The sequence below is a fragment of the Trematomus bernacchii genome, unplaced genomic scaffold (genome assembly GCF_902827165.1).
Source record: "Trematomus bernacchii unplaced genomic scaffold, fTreBer1.1, whole genome shotgun sequence".
NCBI classification, from domain to species: domain Eukaryota; kingdom Metazoa; phylum Chordata; class Actinopteri; order Perciformes; family Nototheniidae; genus Trematomus; species Trematomus bernacchii.
In genome coordinates, this window is record NW_022987698.1 from 12,644,848 (window position 1) to 12,659,941 (window position 15,094).

Genomic DNA, 15,094 nt, shown 5'->3' on the forward strand with positions numbered 1-15,094 from the left:
CAGTCTGTGATTTTTGGCCTTGGCACTGGGATTTTTTTACTGGGTATCGCTGAATGCAGGGCTTTTTTCAGCAACTGGGGATGGGTTTAAAAAGAAGCTTCACAATGGTTGCTTTGTGCCGGGCTCAGCTACTTAGGGAAGGCAGAGAGGCTCTCGCAGGCTTCGAAAAACTCCAAGACAACACGACTCCAGATGCTGTCTTCATTTTGGAAAATTTCAGAATTTTCCAAAACCTGAACCCCAGGTGAAGCTGCTGGAAGCTTATACCAAAGTATTCTTTCTCAGCTAAAAAGAAAACTGAAATCAAGTTAGTGGATTTGGGAAAACAACAAAAAAGTCAAAAGATATATTACATTACAGTGGGTGGAAAATGGGTTTAGGCTGCATTGCAATAATGTAAATAGCATATATATTCCAGAAGGGCTGTTTATTTATTCTCATGCTATCACTGCCATCTACAGATCAGCCGTGAAAGTTCAGATAAGGGTGTTCTCTGTTTGCCTTCACTGGGAGCATCTATAAACATTTCTTTCTTTCTTTAGATACCAGACAATGAAAATGCCACTCTGAGCCTAGTGCAGCTGTAAGATTTCCTCGATACCAGGGGCATGAAAAAAGCCCAAATAACCAAACAACCTTGAGCTGATTTGGAAAATATTACTAGGGATTGTAATAGGTACCAAATAAATGTATGAGTAATTACAAAAAATGTGTTTACATATACAAATGCAGTGCAATATACCATCTGAAACAACAGTGGGAAACTGGTGACTACACATCCAAACAAGAGGGTGAAGAATATAATTATTTTTTCCTGGGCAACAGGAAGCCAAACATCATTAAGTGAAACCAAGGTCAACATGCCTTGCACGCGGATGTGGGAGGGGTGGAGAAAAGGCTGAAAGCAGGTAGATAAAACATTTACTCCTAATGACTTACCTTCAGCAGAGTAGACCAGCAACACCATGGACATCGGCACAGCAATTTTAATAATTGGCTTCGCTGCTCTTGTTGCAGCCTTCTTCCTTCTGGTAATTGGACTTGTGTACTCTGAGCTGATGAATTCAGACATTCCTCGTGGGGTTGCAAATAGATGGAAACTGCACATGGTTCATGGCTTGTTTGTTGGCATAGCAATTGTGGTGAGTATCTATGGCATCTAGGACATTGTTAATGCTTATTATTTGTATGCTCCATTAATGTTTTGCATATTATGTTTTTAAATATTAAATGCACTTAATCCTTAGTGTGAAGGAAAATGACTGTTTGTCCAATAGAAAAAAAAATACTCTTTTAGGCTGTTGTCAAACATGGCTGTCCTTTCTGTGTCCTCCAGCAACTGATAAAGCTCACATCAGAGACATTTTAGATAAGATATCAAGTCTAACAAATGTGCATAAAAGGCAAGGTCATGTGCTCCCTTTCTTTGATGTTGTCATGGTAAATACGGCCTCTCAGACAGAATAACTTTCACTTTGACTTTACCTATCAAGAACACTGATAATTCTTTGTATTTGAAACATAAGTCTGTGGTACCTTTCCCCTAAAGGGTCGTATCCTACATCGCCTGGGTGTTTGTCATCAGATCAGCTTTCTCCGATGGTTTGTGGCCTGTTTCCTGACCCGCTTAAATCCAGTTCCTGCGGGTCTGCGAGTGAAGGATATGAAGTTTTCTGATGTCCCGGTGCGAGTCTATGAACCCACAACAGTGTGTGACGGCTTGAGAAGAGGTCTTGTGTATTTCCCTGGAGGTGGATGGGTATTGAGAAATATAGGTAAACAACGTTAAAATAATTCCTTTGAGTCATACTGTAGAATGATACTCTTTTATGTGCATTAAAACCGTCATTTGTATAGTTTTACCTGGCATGACCTGAAAGCTATATCCACATAAATAATCAAGTTTTTTGCAGTATTTCTGAACTTAAATGAATTTTCATAGCATCAGAAGATAATTGTATTTATGTATGCATGTATTGTTAAGACTTAGATCATAAATTAAAGGACATTTGAATATATTTGCAGATAAAGTTCTCCTCTTGTATATTAACTTCCACTGTTTATTTTACATTTGGCTCAGGAACTGACCCTTAAGATAATTAATGTTGATATTATTGTGGAAAAAAGGTTGCAGTCTCTACCAAAAAACTGTTTTTGCTTATCTTTAATGTACTGTGTTTTTATCTGTCCAGGTGTTGGATACTTTATATGCTAGACAGTTTGATCCCTTATTTTAATTATGTGGTGTCTGGAAAAAAACAGAAATTAAAAAACAGAAAGTTGAGTAAAACAGAAAGTTGTAAACTGTGTAAATACATAGTCAATATAATAACTACACTTTTTACTTGAAATGTGTACTTTCCATCATTACCATCACAGTATGCTCACCGAATACACAGTGTTGACAGCGATAACAAAGGTTGCCATTCTGTCTTTAGTGCTAGCATATATATATTCTGCTAACAGTGATCCTAATTCTCCACAGATTCTGTCGATGAAGTCTGTCGGCACATCGCCAAGGAAACCAACACGACGGTGGTTTCTGTTGGGTACTTAAACTTTTCAATTCAAATAAATACTCCAAAAAATCTTCCAAAGAGCCAGAGCTAACCATATTGTCACTCCACCTTCCCTCTCACCCCTCTCAGGTACCGATTAGCCCCTGAGCACAGGTACCCTGCCCCGCTGGACGACTGTGAGGCAGCGACATGTCACTTCCTGTCTGTGGCCGAGGCAGAGTTTAGCGTGGACCCTAGCAGAGTGGCAGTGGGAGGGGACAGCACTGGGGCTAACCTGGCAGCCGCGCTGTGCCAAAGGCTGGCGAGGAGAGAGATTGGACATCTGCTGTTCCCCTGCGCTCAGGTCCTCATCTACCCAGCCCTGCAGATGGCAGATTTCAACCTGCCCTCATACCAGCAAAATCATGCTGTGCCCATATTGTTTCGTGGCCGTATGGCGTTCTACTTCCTGCAGTACCTCAATGGAGACATGTCGCTGTGCCAGGACGTTTTGGAAGGCATCCATGTCCCAAATGAGCTCAAGCCACGATATGAGGAGTGGCTCTCCCCTTCTAATCTTCCTGCTGAGTTCCTTGCGCGGGGTTACGATAAGCACCCAACCCCTGAGTATGATGGGCAGGTGTATCACGCAATGAAAGATGGTCTGGAACACGAGGTTTCTCCTTTATTGGCGGAAGATGCTGACATTCAGAAAACACCTCCCACCTTTATCCTCACCTGTGAGTATGATGTTCTGAGGGATGATGGGTATCTGTATAGGAAACGACTGCTGGACTTGGAGAAGGATGTGACCTGGCGCCATGTGGCGGGGGGTTTCCATGGCATGATTAACTTCTTCAACCGGGGCTGGCTCGGCTTTCCCTCCGGAGTGCAGGTGCTGGATAGTGTTGTGGATTACATTAAAAAACTGTGAAAAGCATGTACTTTATTCTACTTTCTATTTTGTTATATTTTTTGGAATAAACAAATCTTGCCTCGAGTGACAACGCTTTCTTCTTCATTAAAAGTATAGTGTTCAAAGAAGACTAAAAACTCCACACAAATCGATAACAAAACTTGTTTTATACCCAAAATAAATAAAGTAGCCTGAAGACAAACAGTGTGAAAACAACTTCTGGCACCATTTTAACAATATAGAGTGTTCAAAAGTTAGATGTCATGCCCTAGTCTTAAGAAATGCATCTTCTTTCAACACAGATGTAAGACATCTCCTATTTGCTTCCAGGATACTCTGCTTGCCTCCTCTTTCAGTGTTTGCTGTATCCATAGCAACATAGCTCTTCTATTTCCTAGGCCATCATGGGGCCAGGTGAATGCTCCTACATGCTATCTGTTTGACTATAGTTACCCATGTTCTAACAGCTCGGCCTGCAGATTTCCCTGGTTGGGTGCATTTGGCTCCAGGTAAAACATGAAGCAAACTGGGACATCACAGGACAAATGGTCCCAACCCGGCTGGAGGATAGAGCAGAAGTATGCAAACAAAGTGCTGTTAGGCAACTGGGCAGAAGACAGACTTCAGGTAAGTATTTTTTTGCTTGTGTTATTTCCGTTTGTCTGAATAAGATGATCTGATTTAATCAACTTCAATTGAATGTGAGAATAAAAACTATCTATGCCTCTTTTTTGCTGTGAATCCGCAAACATAATGCAATACCAGTGGCAGCTTGCTAAGGGTTTTGTAGCACCTCAGTTGGTAGTCAAATCTATAGCAGAGTGATTAGCAGCCTCAGTTCAGCTACCTCAGCACAGCCTCCTGGTGGGAGAGGCAAGAGCCGGAGACTAATTGCATCGACGTGAGGTTCGGCCACGGGCTGCTGGTTCAGGATCTGAGAGGAGAAATGACTTAAGAAACACTGTACAACAGAGCGGATCGATAGCGAGGTGTGAGCTTTGCTGATCGTTGCGCTGGGCTCATTGCTCAAGTCCCTTTATAGGCCTATATCCCCCCCACCTCCTCATTCCTCTTTTGTGATGTCTGTTTATTCTGTCTGACGCAGTTCACTCGAGAGCCACAGACAGCCAGCAGCACATATCGTTCAGACCACCGCCCCCACTGGGACTTCAAGCCAGACGTCTCTGTGAGGAGGACTGCCCTGCATAGAGCTGAGGTCAGCCTTTAACCGTTCATTCACGGCATTAACACCAATTGAATGCCTGTCAAAACCCTGCGAGTCAGGGCTTTCTTCTCTAGATTGTGGCCACTTTTGCATAATATTGACGGCCTAGATAAAGGCCTGTGATAAAACTCTTTATGAAAGCAGGTTTCTGGTCAGACTCAGCAGCCGTGAAAAATGTGTAAAATCATCAGTCCTATCGGGCACTTAAAGGCTACTTAGAGCAATTTGCTGCTGTCACATGCTGAGCCTTTTGAAGATCATTGTAAAAGAACAGGTCATGCCCTTTTTAATCTTAATCCAGTGAAAGCTAATGTATATGTGTGTCGAGACTGCTCTGTATTTTCTTACAGGGGCTTCCATCCAAGCTGCTATTTGACCACCATGGCCCACCATCCTCTCATTATTTGGTCACACACTATGGAGAGAGCTACCAGCACACCAAGGCTTTGCCCAATCTGCGACCATGGCATCCAGACAGCTTGACATGGCAGCTGGAGAGGGTTAACCGGCCAATTTCTGGTAAAATAGAGCACAATTTAAAGTACCACAACTGCCGAAAGGTGCAGATTATATTTACAGTGAGTGTATTGAAAACATACTTCGCTATATTAAATTTTGTTCGGACAAATCACATCAGCAGTGCATGAACAATTAAACTTAGTGCCCCCAGATGCCTTTTTGATGGTTCCAGGTCAGTCACCAGTGTAATTAATGGCCGCAGTAACATGGCAGTTAACTTCTCTACTGTGTTCGCTCACAGCCCTTCCAACCAACGCTGGCCCGCCGCGGACCACAAAGCACCGTTTGGAAAAGCAGCAGTCACACCTCCCGTCGCTGACTGTGTACGGGTCAGCATACCAGAGGCACCCACTTAGTGCCTTCCACCAGAGCCGCTTTGCCAGGGCTTCACGCATGCTCTCCAGCCACCTCCACGCAGCCAATCACAACAACAAGGACCTGGATCTGAGGCAGCACTCATTACTACTAATCCCAGATCATTGTTTGAGTCAACTTCAACAATCACGACAGGCTTAGAGAAAACGCTGGGACTCTAGAATTGCTTCACACGCTGCATGTTAATTTAGAAGTCCTGTTCAAAGTGCTGTGTGTTTCCTCTAATGTGTTAGTCAGCTGCATGATAACACTGAACAGAGTAAAGCATTCGGGAAATCAAGAATAATTAAATAATTAAACATGATTCTCATTTTGACCCTGTGGGTTACTGTGTGTTGTGTGGTGAGTAGTCTTTATGAATGTTTATATATATGAATGTGTGATTTTGTTTAACCCTCCTGTTGTGTTCGTTTCTCCCCTCTCACTTTGGTTTTCCAGATCAATTTGAATGGTCTGTTAACTGCTCTTACATTAACACAAAACCATTAATAATCACCAAATTGTATTAAACACGTATCAGACTACTGGTTTACATGAATAACTGCAGTGAATATAGAAGGAATAGACAGTGAAAATGTATTCCAAAATTAACTTTTGGTCGATTTGTGGGTGTGTACTATCTAATGGATGAATATAATCTACGTGTTACCCATTCATTTCCTATAGAAGTCATTTTTGACCACTCAAAGTTACAAAGTTGACTCAACCACTTAAAATTCTATGTAAGTGTTGATCAGCAATTGTATATGTATACAAATGCCTAGGATATCATAAGGCCTTGAAGCCTCAAATGAAAAATATATATATTTCTGATTGATGAAAGAAGTAAATTGGTTGGATTTGACCAAAAACGACAGAAGGGTTAAGAAGGAGAAAGGAAAGTGCTATCATTTAGTTCTACCAGAGGATAATAACTAAATGATCCCACGTTCTACCAATTATATCTGAATAATGGGCTATTATGACCATAGAAACAATGATGGAAACAAATAACTACAAGAATTGTGATGCAAGTACTGACCTGTAAATCAAGGCAAACCGGAGGCCCGAGTCATCCCAGGCAACATCTGAAGGGACGTGTCTAACTCCCATTCAGTGAGGTGTTTTGTTACAGGGGATCAATGTGTTTAATTAGGGAGAATCAAAGATGCTTATGTTTGATGGTCAACCATCTGCGTCTGTTTCCGTCTCCCCGCCTGCCTGCTGCCTTCCAGTGCACCTGAAGCACTTCACCCACTGTTTAGCTAGTTAGTCACTCCACTGTGCTGCTAATGACTGCACGTCACATGGCTCCTCTGAGATGTGGGAAGTCTATAGCCTGAACATGTTCTTCCCTATGCACTGTTGTGTGTGCCTCGTAAGCCACATGATGGTGCTATAGCAGCATGTCACTCTTTGGAATATGTCAGTGTGTCTTTGAAGTCCTCAGCATTACAGCAAATGAGCAAACAATGAGGGATTTATTATTTTTCATATTATTCGTATGCTTATATCCATTGTTATTGTAATTGCTTAACACCACAAGTGCTTAGATTGTTCCTATGTTATTCTTTCATTGGTTTTAGGTCACACAAATACTGAAATAGACATTTGGATTACTACGCATACTCATTAATTGTAGGTTAATGAGCAATGAATACAATTCATATCATCCTTTTCATGTTTATAAAACAAAGCAACGGGATTTATTTGGTACAATGAACACACATACACTTCATTCTGTCCAACAAATGACGGCAAAATAATACAATTATACAAATAAAAGCAAGTCTTAGTATTGAAAGAGTCACATAAGTAGTGAAAAAAATGCTTATCGAAGCCCACCTATTTATATTGTATGACACATCCATTTACACCCTGTCATTTTAAAGAGCAAGTTTATATAATTGCGTTGTTTCCAGGCCACTGTGTAAGTTATATTTGTGCCCTACACAGTGGAGTCGAATGATTTATTATCACTTTATTGCCCAATCTTTGTAATGTGTTAGAGTTGAATGAGCTCATTTACTCTGAGTCTTATTTATGAACTATCTAAAGAGGTTAAGCATCTGGAGTGATATAAAGCCAACTTAATGGCAGGAAGGAGTGGCAAATCAAATAAGCAAACAATTTACATGGCAGCACATCCTGCGTAAATCTAAGCAAACAGTAGTTGGACTAACATTAAGAGTCTGCTGCCAGGGACTGAGACATTATAAACTAACATTCCTTTGTGCGATCCAAGGACATAAAGTAGTGTAATGGTTTTAGAAAGGTATCTTAAGAAAAAACCTAAGACAGCACAGAGTTGAGTTTTAATCTGAGCAGAGCACTCAATAAGAAATCAGAACAAGAAACTGGAGAAGTATGTTCTTGTAAGGATATTCCATCATCACCTAATCTTTTCACTAATAGAAAACTGAGTCCTCCTCACACACTGGTCTGCCGAGGCTTCTTATCAGGGAGTGAAAGGACAAAGGGGAAAAGTATGCCCTTCGCTGCAGAGAGGACACTCAAGTTCTCATCTATGAAACCTGGAGAGATCTCATCAGCATCGAACCTCATGGTGAACTGGCGGCTTACACAATAGATCGTGCCATCCATTGCGACACACTGGAAGGCGGGGCAGTGATGAATCCTTTTGGTGCTGCACTCGTACCACATTCGAGCCACGGTATGGTAGCGGTACACTCCGAGACCCAGCAGGGGGTTAACATCAAAACGATACAGAAACCTCCCCACGGCTATCATATCTGCAGTTCTGTCTTTAGTTCCTGCTAGCAGACTTGGCCTCCAGGTGTTGGTTTTGGGGCTGTAGCGCAGCAGTATGCATCTCAGAGTTCCCCCAGAAACAAAAAGCTCTCCACTGCACACAGCGACGTGATGCGCCACAGCGAATGTATCATTAGGCAGTGGAGCCACGAACGTCCACCTGTCCAATCGCGGGTCGTAGCGCTCCACTGAGGAGAGGCACTCCCCTCCGATGGCGTAGATGAAGCCCTCCAGTGCTGCCAGTTTGCAGCGGGGCCTGGCTTCATTCATGGGACTGATCTCCTTCCAAATTGATGTCAAAGGATTGTAGCAAAACACTTGCTTTGAGGGTGTCATTTCTCTGTCTGTGCCTTTGCAGCCTAGCGCCACAAATAAGTAGTTATCCATTGTGCACATGGCGCAGGCTTTAGAGATGACCTCCTGTGGGATCAGGCAGAGTGTATGCCAGGCGTCTTTGTAGTCATCATAACAGTACACTGCACTGGATGTCCTCCTCTGCTCCGTCTCTGCCAGTTGCCCTCCTGTGTTCCTCGCCCAGTCTTGAGGGTCCATATCTGCCACAATGACAAACCTCCTCCCTCTCATCCTCTGCTTTTGGATTTGCTCCCGCTCACCAGCCATTAGCCGCCCATAAAGGTTGGGGTCCCTAATCACCTGGAGGTAGTTGTCTGACATGACTCCCAGGGCTGCTTTCTGCACAGAAGTCTGGCCATGTTTCTTGGCAAGACACAGTGTCTCCAAACAGTTTCCCAGATTGAGTATACTATTCAGGCTTTCCAAATCTTTGCCATCGAAATCTTTCGCTGTAAGGTCTAAAAATGCTGCTTCAGTCTCTGGATCTGCACCCTCCTTTACAGTTATGCCTTTGCCGTCTGTAGAGTGACAGATCGTGGGGTGAGCAGTGATGGACTCAGTGCTGGTTGGGGCCAGAGAGTGAGTCACTGGAGTTGAAGCGCTTGTATTTAGAACGGGGATGTAAAGCTCCGACTGCTCTGCTGCTGACAGATAGCTCTCCTTGCGTAGGAGTACAGGCCTTGCGGGGTGCCTCAGTTTCAGGCATTCCAGTGACGGATCCTCAACATTGCTTTGTGGAAAAACTAGATCACGCATGATGATGGGGCTCAGAGAGGAAGGAGACTCTGGGAGGCTGCTGCCCCGACTTCCCAGCTCCACTGGCTGTGACTCAGAGTTCCTCTCATACTGACCCATCACAGTGTTTAAGCCTGTAATGGAGTGCGAGGAAGACTCCACATAGTAATCATATATCTTTCCCCGCACTATCTGGTCTCCTGTTCCCTCCAGCACCACGTTAGCATCCTCCACTTTGATCTCTGCCTTGGAGAGGAAGCTGGAGTAGGCCCCCTGGTGCTCCAAGTCCTGCCTTAACTCCCTGCCCACACCCACAATGCCCTCCAGCTTCTGCAAAAAGCAAGGGGAGCGGCGCCCCGTTGCACTGGCCATCCCACTCTCAGGCGGATGAGGAAGGTTCAAAGCAGATCCAAATGAAATATTACTGGTGGCAACCTCTGCCTGCTTCTGATGAGGGACTATCGCTTCTTTCATGCTGACACTATATGACATACTAAAAGCATCCTCACTGATTTCAGCTTGGCATGCAGGAGCTTCTGCTTCTGTTTCCGCGGTGTTCTCAGACGTCAGGTCATCAGGTTGCGAGGGTCTGGGTCGCGTGCCCCCATCATCCGTGTCATGTTCTGATGAGCTTTGACCACGTAGCAATGTCTTGCAGTTTTGGCAGGTTGCCTTTTCTGGTCCTTTTTTGTCTTTGACAGAGAGCTGAGTTTTCTGAGCGTCCCTGGCGCTGTAGAACCTGTAGGCCCATGAAACCAGCAGCACGGCAGCCACAGAGAGACTCAGTTTCAACAGCAGCTGCATGTCGAACTGCACTGCCAAAAGCTCTGCAATGGGCATAGCTGGAAAAGCGATGGTGGCCACGATTGGTCCACTGATCCTATCGAATGTTGTTGTCAATGCGTCTCAGTTACATGTTGTCTGGCTTTCATTGTTAAGGAGCTGCTGTGATCTAATGACTGTGCCTCTTTGGCCAAAGGATCAAGTGTACAATTATACCTCTAGAGAAACTATTTGCATCACTGGCTCTCTAGAGGCGGGGCACTGTTCATACAACACCTGGGGCAAGGCAGATGCAGATTCAATACACAGAATATGTAAATACCACATAGATCAATATTTGGTTATGCAATTTGCTGACTCACCCAAGCTTTCCTATATTTATCAGAATGTCATCAAATAACTTTCTGAATACACTCTGATCATAACTGATGTTATACTTTATTTTGTCCATTTCTGAAAAGTACCCTAAAATACATTGTCATAGATGGATCATGCTTCCTAATTTGTTCACACAAACGGCTAAAGCTGCATGAGGAAAACATGGTTTGCATAAGGGGTGGGGTTTTACAATGGATGACATTCATCAAATACTTAATAACCAGGATGCATTTGTTTGCACAGCCATGCCACAGATCAAAGGTCCTTTTGCTGTGCAGATGATAAAATTACTTTCTTTAAAGGTAAGCTGACGATTGCTGTCAAGCAACGAAATGGCAGTCACTTGGAATTATAAACATGTGGAACTGTAAATAATAAAGATAACCATCTGACCCAGATGGAACGAGTGTCTACAGAGAAACCCGAAAGTGTCATTCACTCCCATATACTATGCAAACATACATCTCTGTCACATGGCAGCGATGTCTCTCTGTCACCGCTGGCAGGCTGTCATTTGTGTGGCTGATAACACACTTGAGCGAGTCTGTGGTCAACAACAGAGCAGTGTTTATTTTAAAGGTGTGTCACGTGGAGAGGCATACAGAGGGCGTGTCAGGTATCCTAGCTGACATGAGTGCTTTTTGGTCATCTGATACCCAAGCCTGCAGACGATATGAAGGAAACTGGATTCAGCAGGCATGGTTGACTACTGAATAATTGACGGATGGGCCAAAGAGGCTGCTTCTTATCCTCGCCATTGATCCAAGCTCAGGTGCACTATTCAGAACACAGCTAAAAAGAAAACATTGAGTCAGTCATGTGCATTGTTGTGTGACACCTTCACCTCTTCTTGCTTGTGTCATCAATGATAGGAGTGCAACATGCGGCTGAACAAGAACAGAAGGCATAACATAAATGTTTCCAAGGTGTATTCTTTTTTTGTAACCCTTTGAGAATAGTGAAGCGTGTCAGACATAGATGGGATCTAGTAACAAATAAAGCTTTATATCTTGTGCCTATCACATTTCTTGAGTGATCAATTTGTTAAGGAACAAAAGAAGATTTAATGAGGGCTCAAACTCATCAGACTGTCTCACTAATAAACCTCAACACCATCTACTTTAATTGGTAAACAGAACAATGTCTACATGTGTTAATAAAAGGTTCATACAAAAAGCTTGCTCTTGTTTTCCCACTGATGTCTACAGTGGCCATGAGGTGCAAATGTGCTACAATGGCCCAAAACACTTCCTTGCTGTAGAAATGTGCTACAGCTTCAGAAATTATGCAATTATAGATGCAAACAAATTTGCCAAAGCACATGAAAATGAAGAAACATCTTCACCAACTTGAAGCTTCATGCACAGGGTTTAGTAAAAAGGGTTTCATAAACGAAATGCTGCAAATAACAGAACGCTGCAAGAAGCTCGAAACACAACGGAAACGGGGACACTAGAAAGTACTGCACATGGACCGGAGCTTTTGTTGGCGTTCGGTGATTGTAAAGTTGGCCAACTATCACTGTTGGCACAGTTAGCCTGTTCCATTGTAAGTGTTTTGTCAGTATATTTGAAATGACTAGGCTATAGCTAAAAGCAGATTTGTAGTAATAACAGAAGAAACAGAAGAAGTTGGTGAATATCTTCTAAATGCTGCTTGTGTTGTCAAGTTGGTGAAGTTGTTTTTTCATTTGCATGGGTTATGGAAGGTATTTGCATTGTTTTTCAAACTGTAGCCTGTTTCTCCAAATGGAAATGTTTTGGGCCGTTGGAACGCGTTTGCACCTGTCGGCCACCGTAGTTATCTCTATAATAACAACAATTGCTAAAAGTATTACTTTCTGGCTAAGAGCATAGGTAAGTCCATACATTTAAAATGGTTATATTCATTACTTGTTACTCAGAAATAATTGTATGAAATATACTACTATATAACCTTTGGATCGTTGTAATACACAAAGATACACACAAACAAAGTTATGGTGTACTTTCCTATTGGAATCATCATAACAAAAAGACAATTTGCACATTCTCTAATGCATTCAGAAATAGAAAATGGAGCTTTTCTTCTCTCTTGAATGCAAAGTGAGTGAAAAAAGGTAAAAAAAATAGCACAGGAGTGCCTCTTGAATCAACATTTAAATGATAGCTGTGTAATAATGCTCTACAGTGGGTGGACAAGCATCCGTGCCTTTTGCTTCCCCTCACTGGAAAAAAAATTAATTCAAAATGCATTTGACTGTCTGTTAATAATGTTTGTGCTATGCAGCTCTCATCTGCAGATTCAGGAATATGGATTGTACTCTGGCAAGGTGAGCCGATATCCCAAACGGATATGTCTATGCTTTATTCGACTAAGCTTTAGAAATCTCCCCTCTTACCTCCTACCTGGTTTAAACCGTAATCCCTTAATACATGTTGTGTCCTTAGAATAGCTTAAATTGCAATTCTTGTGAAGTCCAAAAAATGAAGGATTATTCTGCATTAAATCACCCTCAAAAACTGGAAAGGGTTAACTAAACCGTCAGAATCTCGTTTAAAAGTCGTGTTGGGGTCAGAACAATCGGAAATATCGGAAACAAAATCATTTTTTGAGCTTGCTTATAATCGAGCATGCATACACGTACATCTCCGTCTCGAGGCAGACCCTCGTATACTGAGATAATCCTCAAATTAGATTGTAAACAATGCCTGCAACAATCTAGACATTGCGAAGTGAGAAATATAAGATGTTACCGTCCCAAGCATCAATCAAAGAAGGAGCACATCTAGTACTGAACATGTCGAACACAGTGTTATAATTAAAGTCAAGTCTTGTACGTTTTATCATCTTTCCATTTTAATACAGGTGAAATGAAACAAATGCAACAACCCTGTTTACACACTCTGCCTAAAGTGAGCACCTCCCTGGAATGGCGGCTAAAATGATCCTACTAGTACTGCAGATGTCTGGGTAAGAGTTACGTATTGTACACAATGTAGGTCACTTAAGATAGTATGTCACAAGTGAATAACTGGATTACAGGCCAGTGACAATGAGTTGCAGTGCTGTCAATTGCAACACAACAAAAGGAGAAAGAATCTTCAAACGTCACATGCACCACAACCCCAAAACAGCAGACATATGTCAGATTTTTTTTTTTTTACTCTGTCCTTGGAGACCTGCCATATATAAAAAAGCCCGAATGAGAAACAGAAAGGCTGTTAATGTGTCTGTCCTTTCAGCCAAGAATTATTCTGAGAACAGTGTTGAATGACGTACAAACAAAGATGGAGAAGTGTAAACTCCAACTATATCAGCAACCATCCCTCACCATAACCCATATAACCTCTTTAATTATTTTCAATATTTACACTGATGTACACAAAATACACTCAAAAAGGAGATTTTTTTTTTCCGTAATGCATTTAAATCCTCTTGTACATTCCGAGCCATCAGAAAAAAGCAACACTTGTATATCAATAAAAAAAGAATGTTCTCTTGGAGCATCTGTGTTTGTTCCCCCCGCGGTTTATCATCTTGTTGCTAATCAGGTGCATCCCAGGACATGGAACAGATGGGAGTGGTTGATATGGGGGTACATCCTAAGCCAGTTCCACTTTTCACATTTCAGTCAACACAATGACATTTAGACTCGTCAAAATAAAAAGCCAAATGCTTTTTTCTTTTTTCCGTTTCAAATAATCTGATTTTATTGATCAACAGGCAGACGTGGGACAAGAAACAAAAAAAGGTGTAACTGGGAAGGGCTATATAGGAGGGGGGTCATGTTCATCACGTTTGTTCTTTTGATAATAATATCTTGGTTATTATTTTATTACAAAAAACAGAAGAGTGCCATCATGTCATGGCACAGTTTCCTGATCGAGTGACGCATGGAGGGCCTGTTGATGACTGGAGAAGGCTTGCAGGGTTTGTGGAAAATATGTGTCTGTGCGTGTGTGTGTGTTTGTGTGGATGTTGTCTAAGAAGGGCAAGTATATGTTTATGTGTTTATGTGTGTGTGTGTGTGTGTGTGTGTGTGTGTGTGTGTGTGTGTGTGTGTGTGAGAGTGTCTTGGATGAGAGGTTTCACGTCAGTTCCACTGTCACTGTGAGGACAAGTGCCATCCACGTTAGTCCGAGCACGTCCAGGCGGGAGGCTCCATCTACAAACACCAAATAAACAGTCAATAAGACAAACACACACTTCCTCAGGCTTCCATTCATCAATCAGCAGAGTCATATTTCAAAAAAAGTGTTTAAATACATTGATCCCAATTACTTTTAAGATCTGAACCCTGTTAAATGTAATGAGCTGGATATAGTGTGCAGTAATCCTACAATAAGTGCAATAAACCATGAAAAGCCACACTCTGTATATTTACTTCAAATAATGCATACCATTGTAAATAGACCACAATGCATTTGCTTGTTAATAAATAAGCAGTTTTAGTTACCAAAAATGTTTTATGTAAATTAAGCTATTATTTCTACCAAAGGGAGAAACGCACTGTTGCTTTAAAAACAATGCAAATTTTAAAACACAAATGTGCCATAACACATTCCAATAAAGAAATAT

General features: G+C 42.1%; 4 protein-coding genes across 5 annotated transcripts in view; 2 read left to right on the forward strand and 2 right to left on the reverse strand.

The window, feature by feature from the left end:
• The first annotated feature begins 965 nt into the window (after positions 1–965).
• aadacl4 (arylacetamide deacetylase-like 4) lies at positions 966–3,432 on the forward strand. The gene is made up of 4 exons (XM_034138523.1): positions 966–1,142; positions 1,550–1,775; positions 2,486–2,549; positions 2,649–3,432. Exons 1-4 carry the CDS (start codon positions 966–968, stop codon positions 3,430–3,432), a joined length of 1,251 nt encoding a protein of 416 aa, XP_033994414.1.
• A 498-nt stretch (positions 3,433–3,930) lies between these two features.
• Positions 3,931–5,674, forward strand: cunh1orf158 (chromosome unknown C1orf158 homolog). Its single transcript, XM_034139137.1, has 4 exons — positions 3,931–4,041; positions 4,520–4,630; positions 4,990–5,158; positions 5,400–5,674. The coding sequence occupies exons 1-4, from the start codon at positions 3,931–3,933 to the stop codon at positions 5,672–5,674; spliced, it is 666 nt and encodes a 221-aa protein (XP_033995028.1).
• A 1,520-nt stretch (positions 5,675–7,194) lies between these two features.
• Positions 7,195–10,341, reverse strand: klhdc7a (kelch domain containing 7A). The gene has a single exon (XM_034138513.1). It carries the CDS (start codon positions 10,211–10,213, stop codon positions 7,943–7,945), a length of 2,271 nt encoding a protein of 756 aa, XP_033994404.1. The 5' UTR covers positions 10,214–10,341; the 3' UTR covers positions 7,195–7,942.
• A 3,014-nt stretch (positions 10,342–13,355) lies between these two features.
• The window catches only part of igsf21a (immunoglobin superfamily, member 21a), a 219,373-nt gene continuing 217,634 nt past the window's right edge, over positions 13,356–15,094 (reverse strand). For both annotated transcript variants that reach the window (XM_034138627.1, XM_034138625.1), the window contains exon 10: positions 13,356–14,681. In XM_034138627.1, the coding sequence (XP_033994518.1) occupies positions 14,605–14,681 (77 nt within the window). In that variant the 3' untranslated portion in view covers positions 13,356–14,604. The remainder of the gene's footprint in view (positions 14,682–15,094) is intronic.

Excerpts from the sequence above, each read along its gene's own strand:
- aadacl4 (XM_034138523.1), top strand. The coding sequence starts at position 966 with ATGGACATCGGCACAGCAATTTTAATAATTGGCTTCGCTGCTCTTGTT. Across the intron at positions 1,143-1,549 it reads TTGTTGGCATAGCAATTGTG|GGTCGTATCCTACATCGCCT; the intron begins GTGAGTATCTAT and ends TTTCCCCTAAAG. Across the intron at positions 1,776-2,485 it reads ATGGGTATTGAGAAATATAG|ATTCTGTCGATGAAGTCTGT; the intron begins GTAAACAACGTT and ends AATTCTCCACAG.
- klhdc7a (XM_034138513.1), bottom strand. The coding sequence starts at position 10,213 with ATGCCCATTGCAGAGCTTTTGGCAGTGCAGTTCGACATGCAGCTGCTG.
- cunh1orf158 (XM_034139137.1), top strand. The coding sequence starts at position 3,931 with ATGAAGCAAACTGGGACATCACAGGACAAATGGTCCCAACCCGGCTGG. Across the intron at positions 4,042-4,519 it reads GGGCAGAAGACAGACTTCAG|TTCACTCGAGAGCCACAGAC; the intron begins GTAAGTATTTTT and ends TGTCTGACGCAG. Across the intron at positions 4,631-4,989 it reads CTGCCCTGCATAGAGCTGAG|GGGCTTCCATCCAAGCTGCT; the intron begins GTCAGCCTTTAA and ends ATTTTCTTACAG.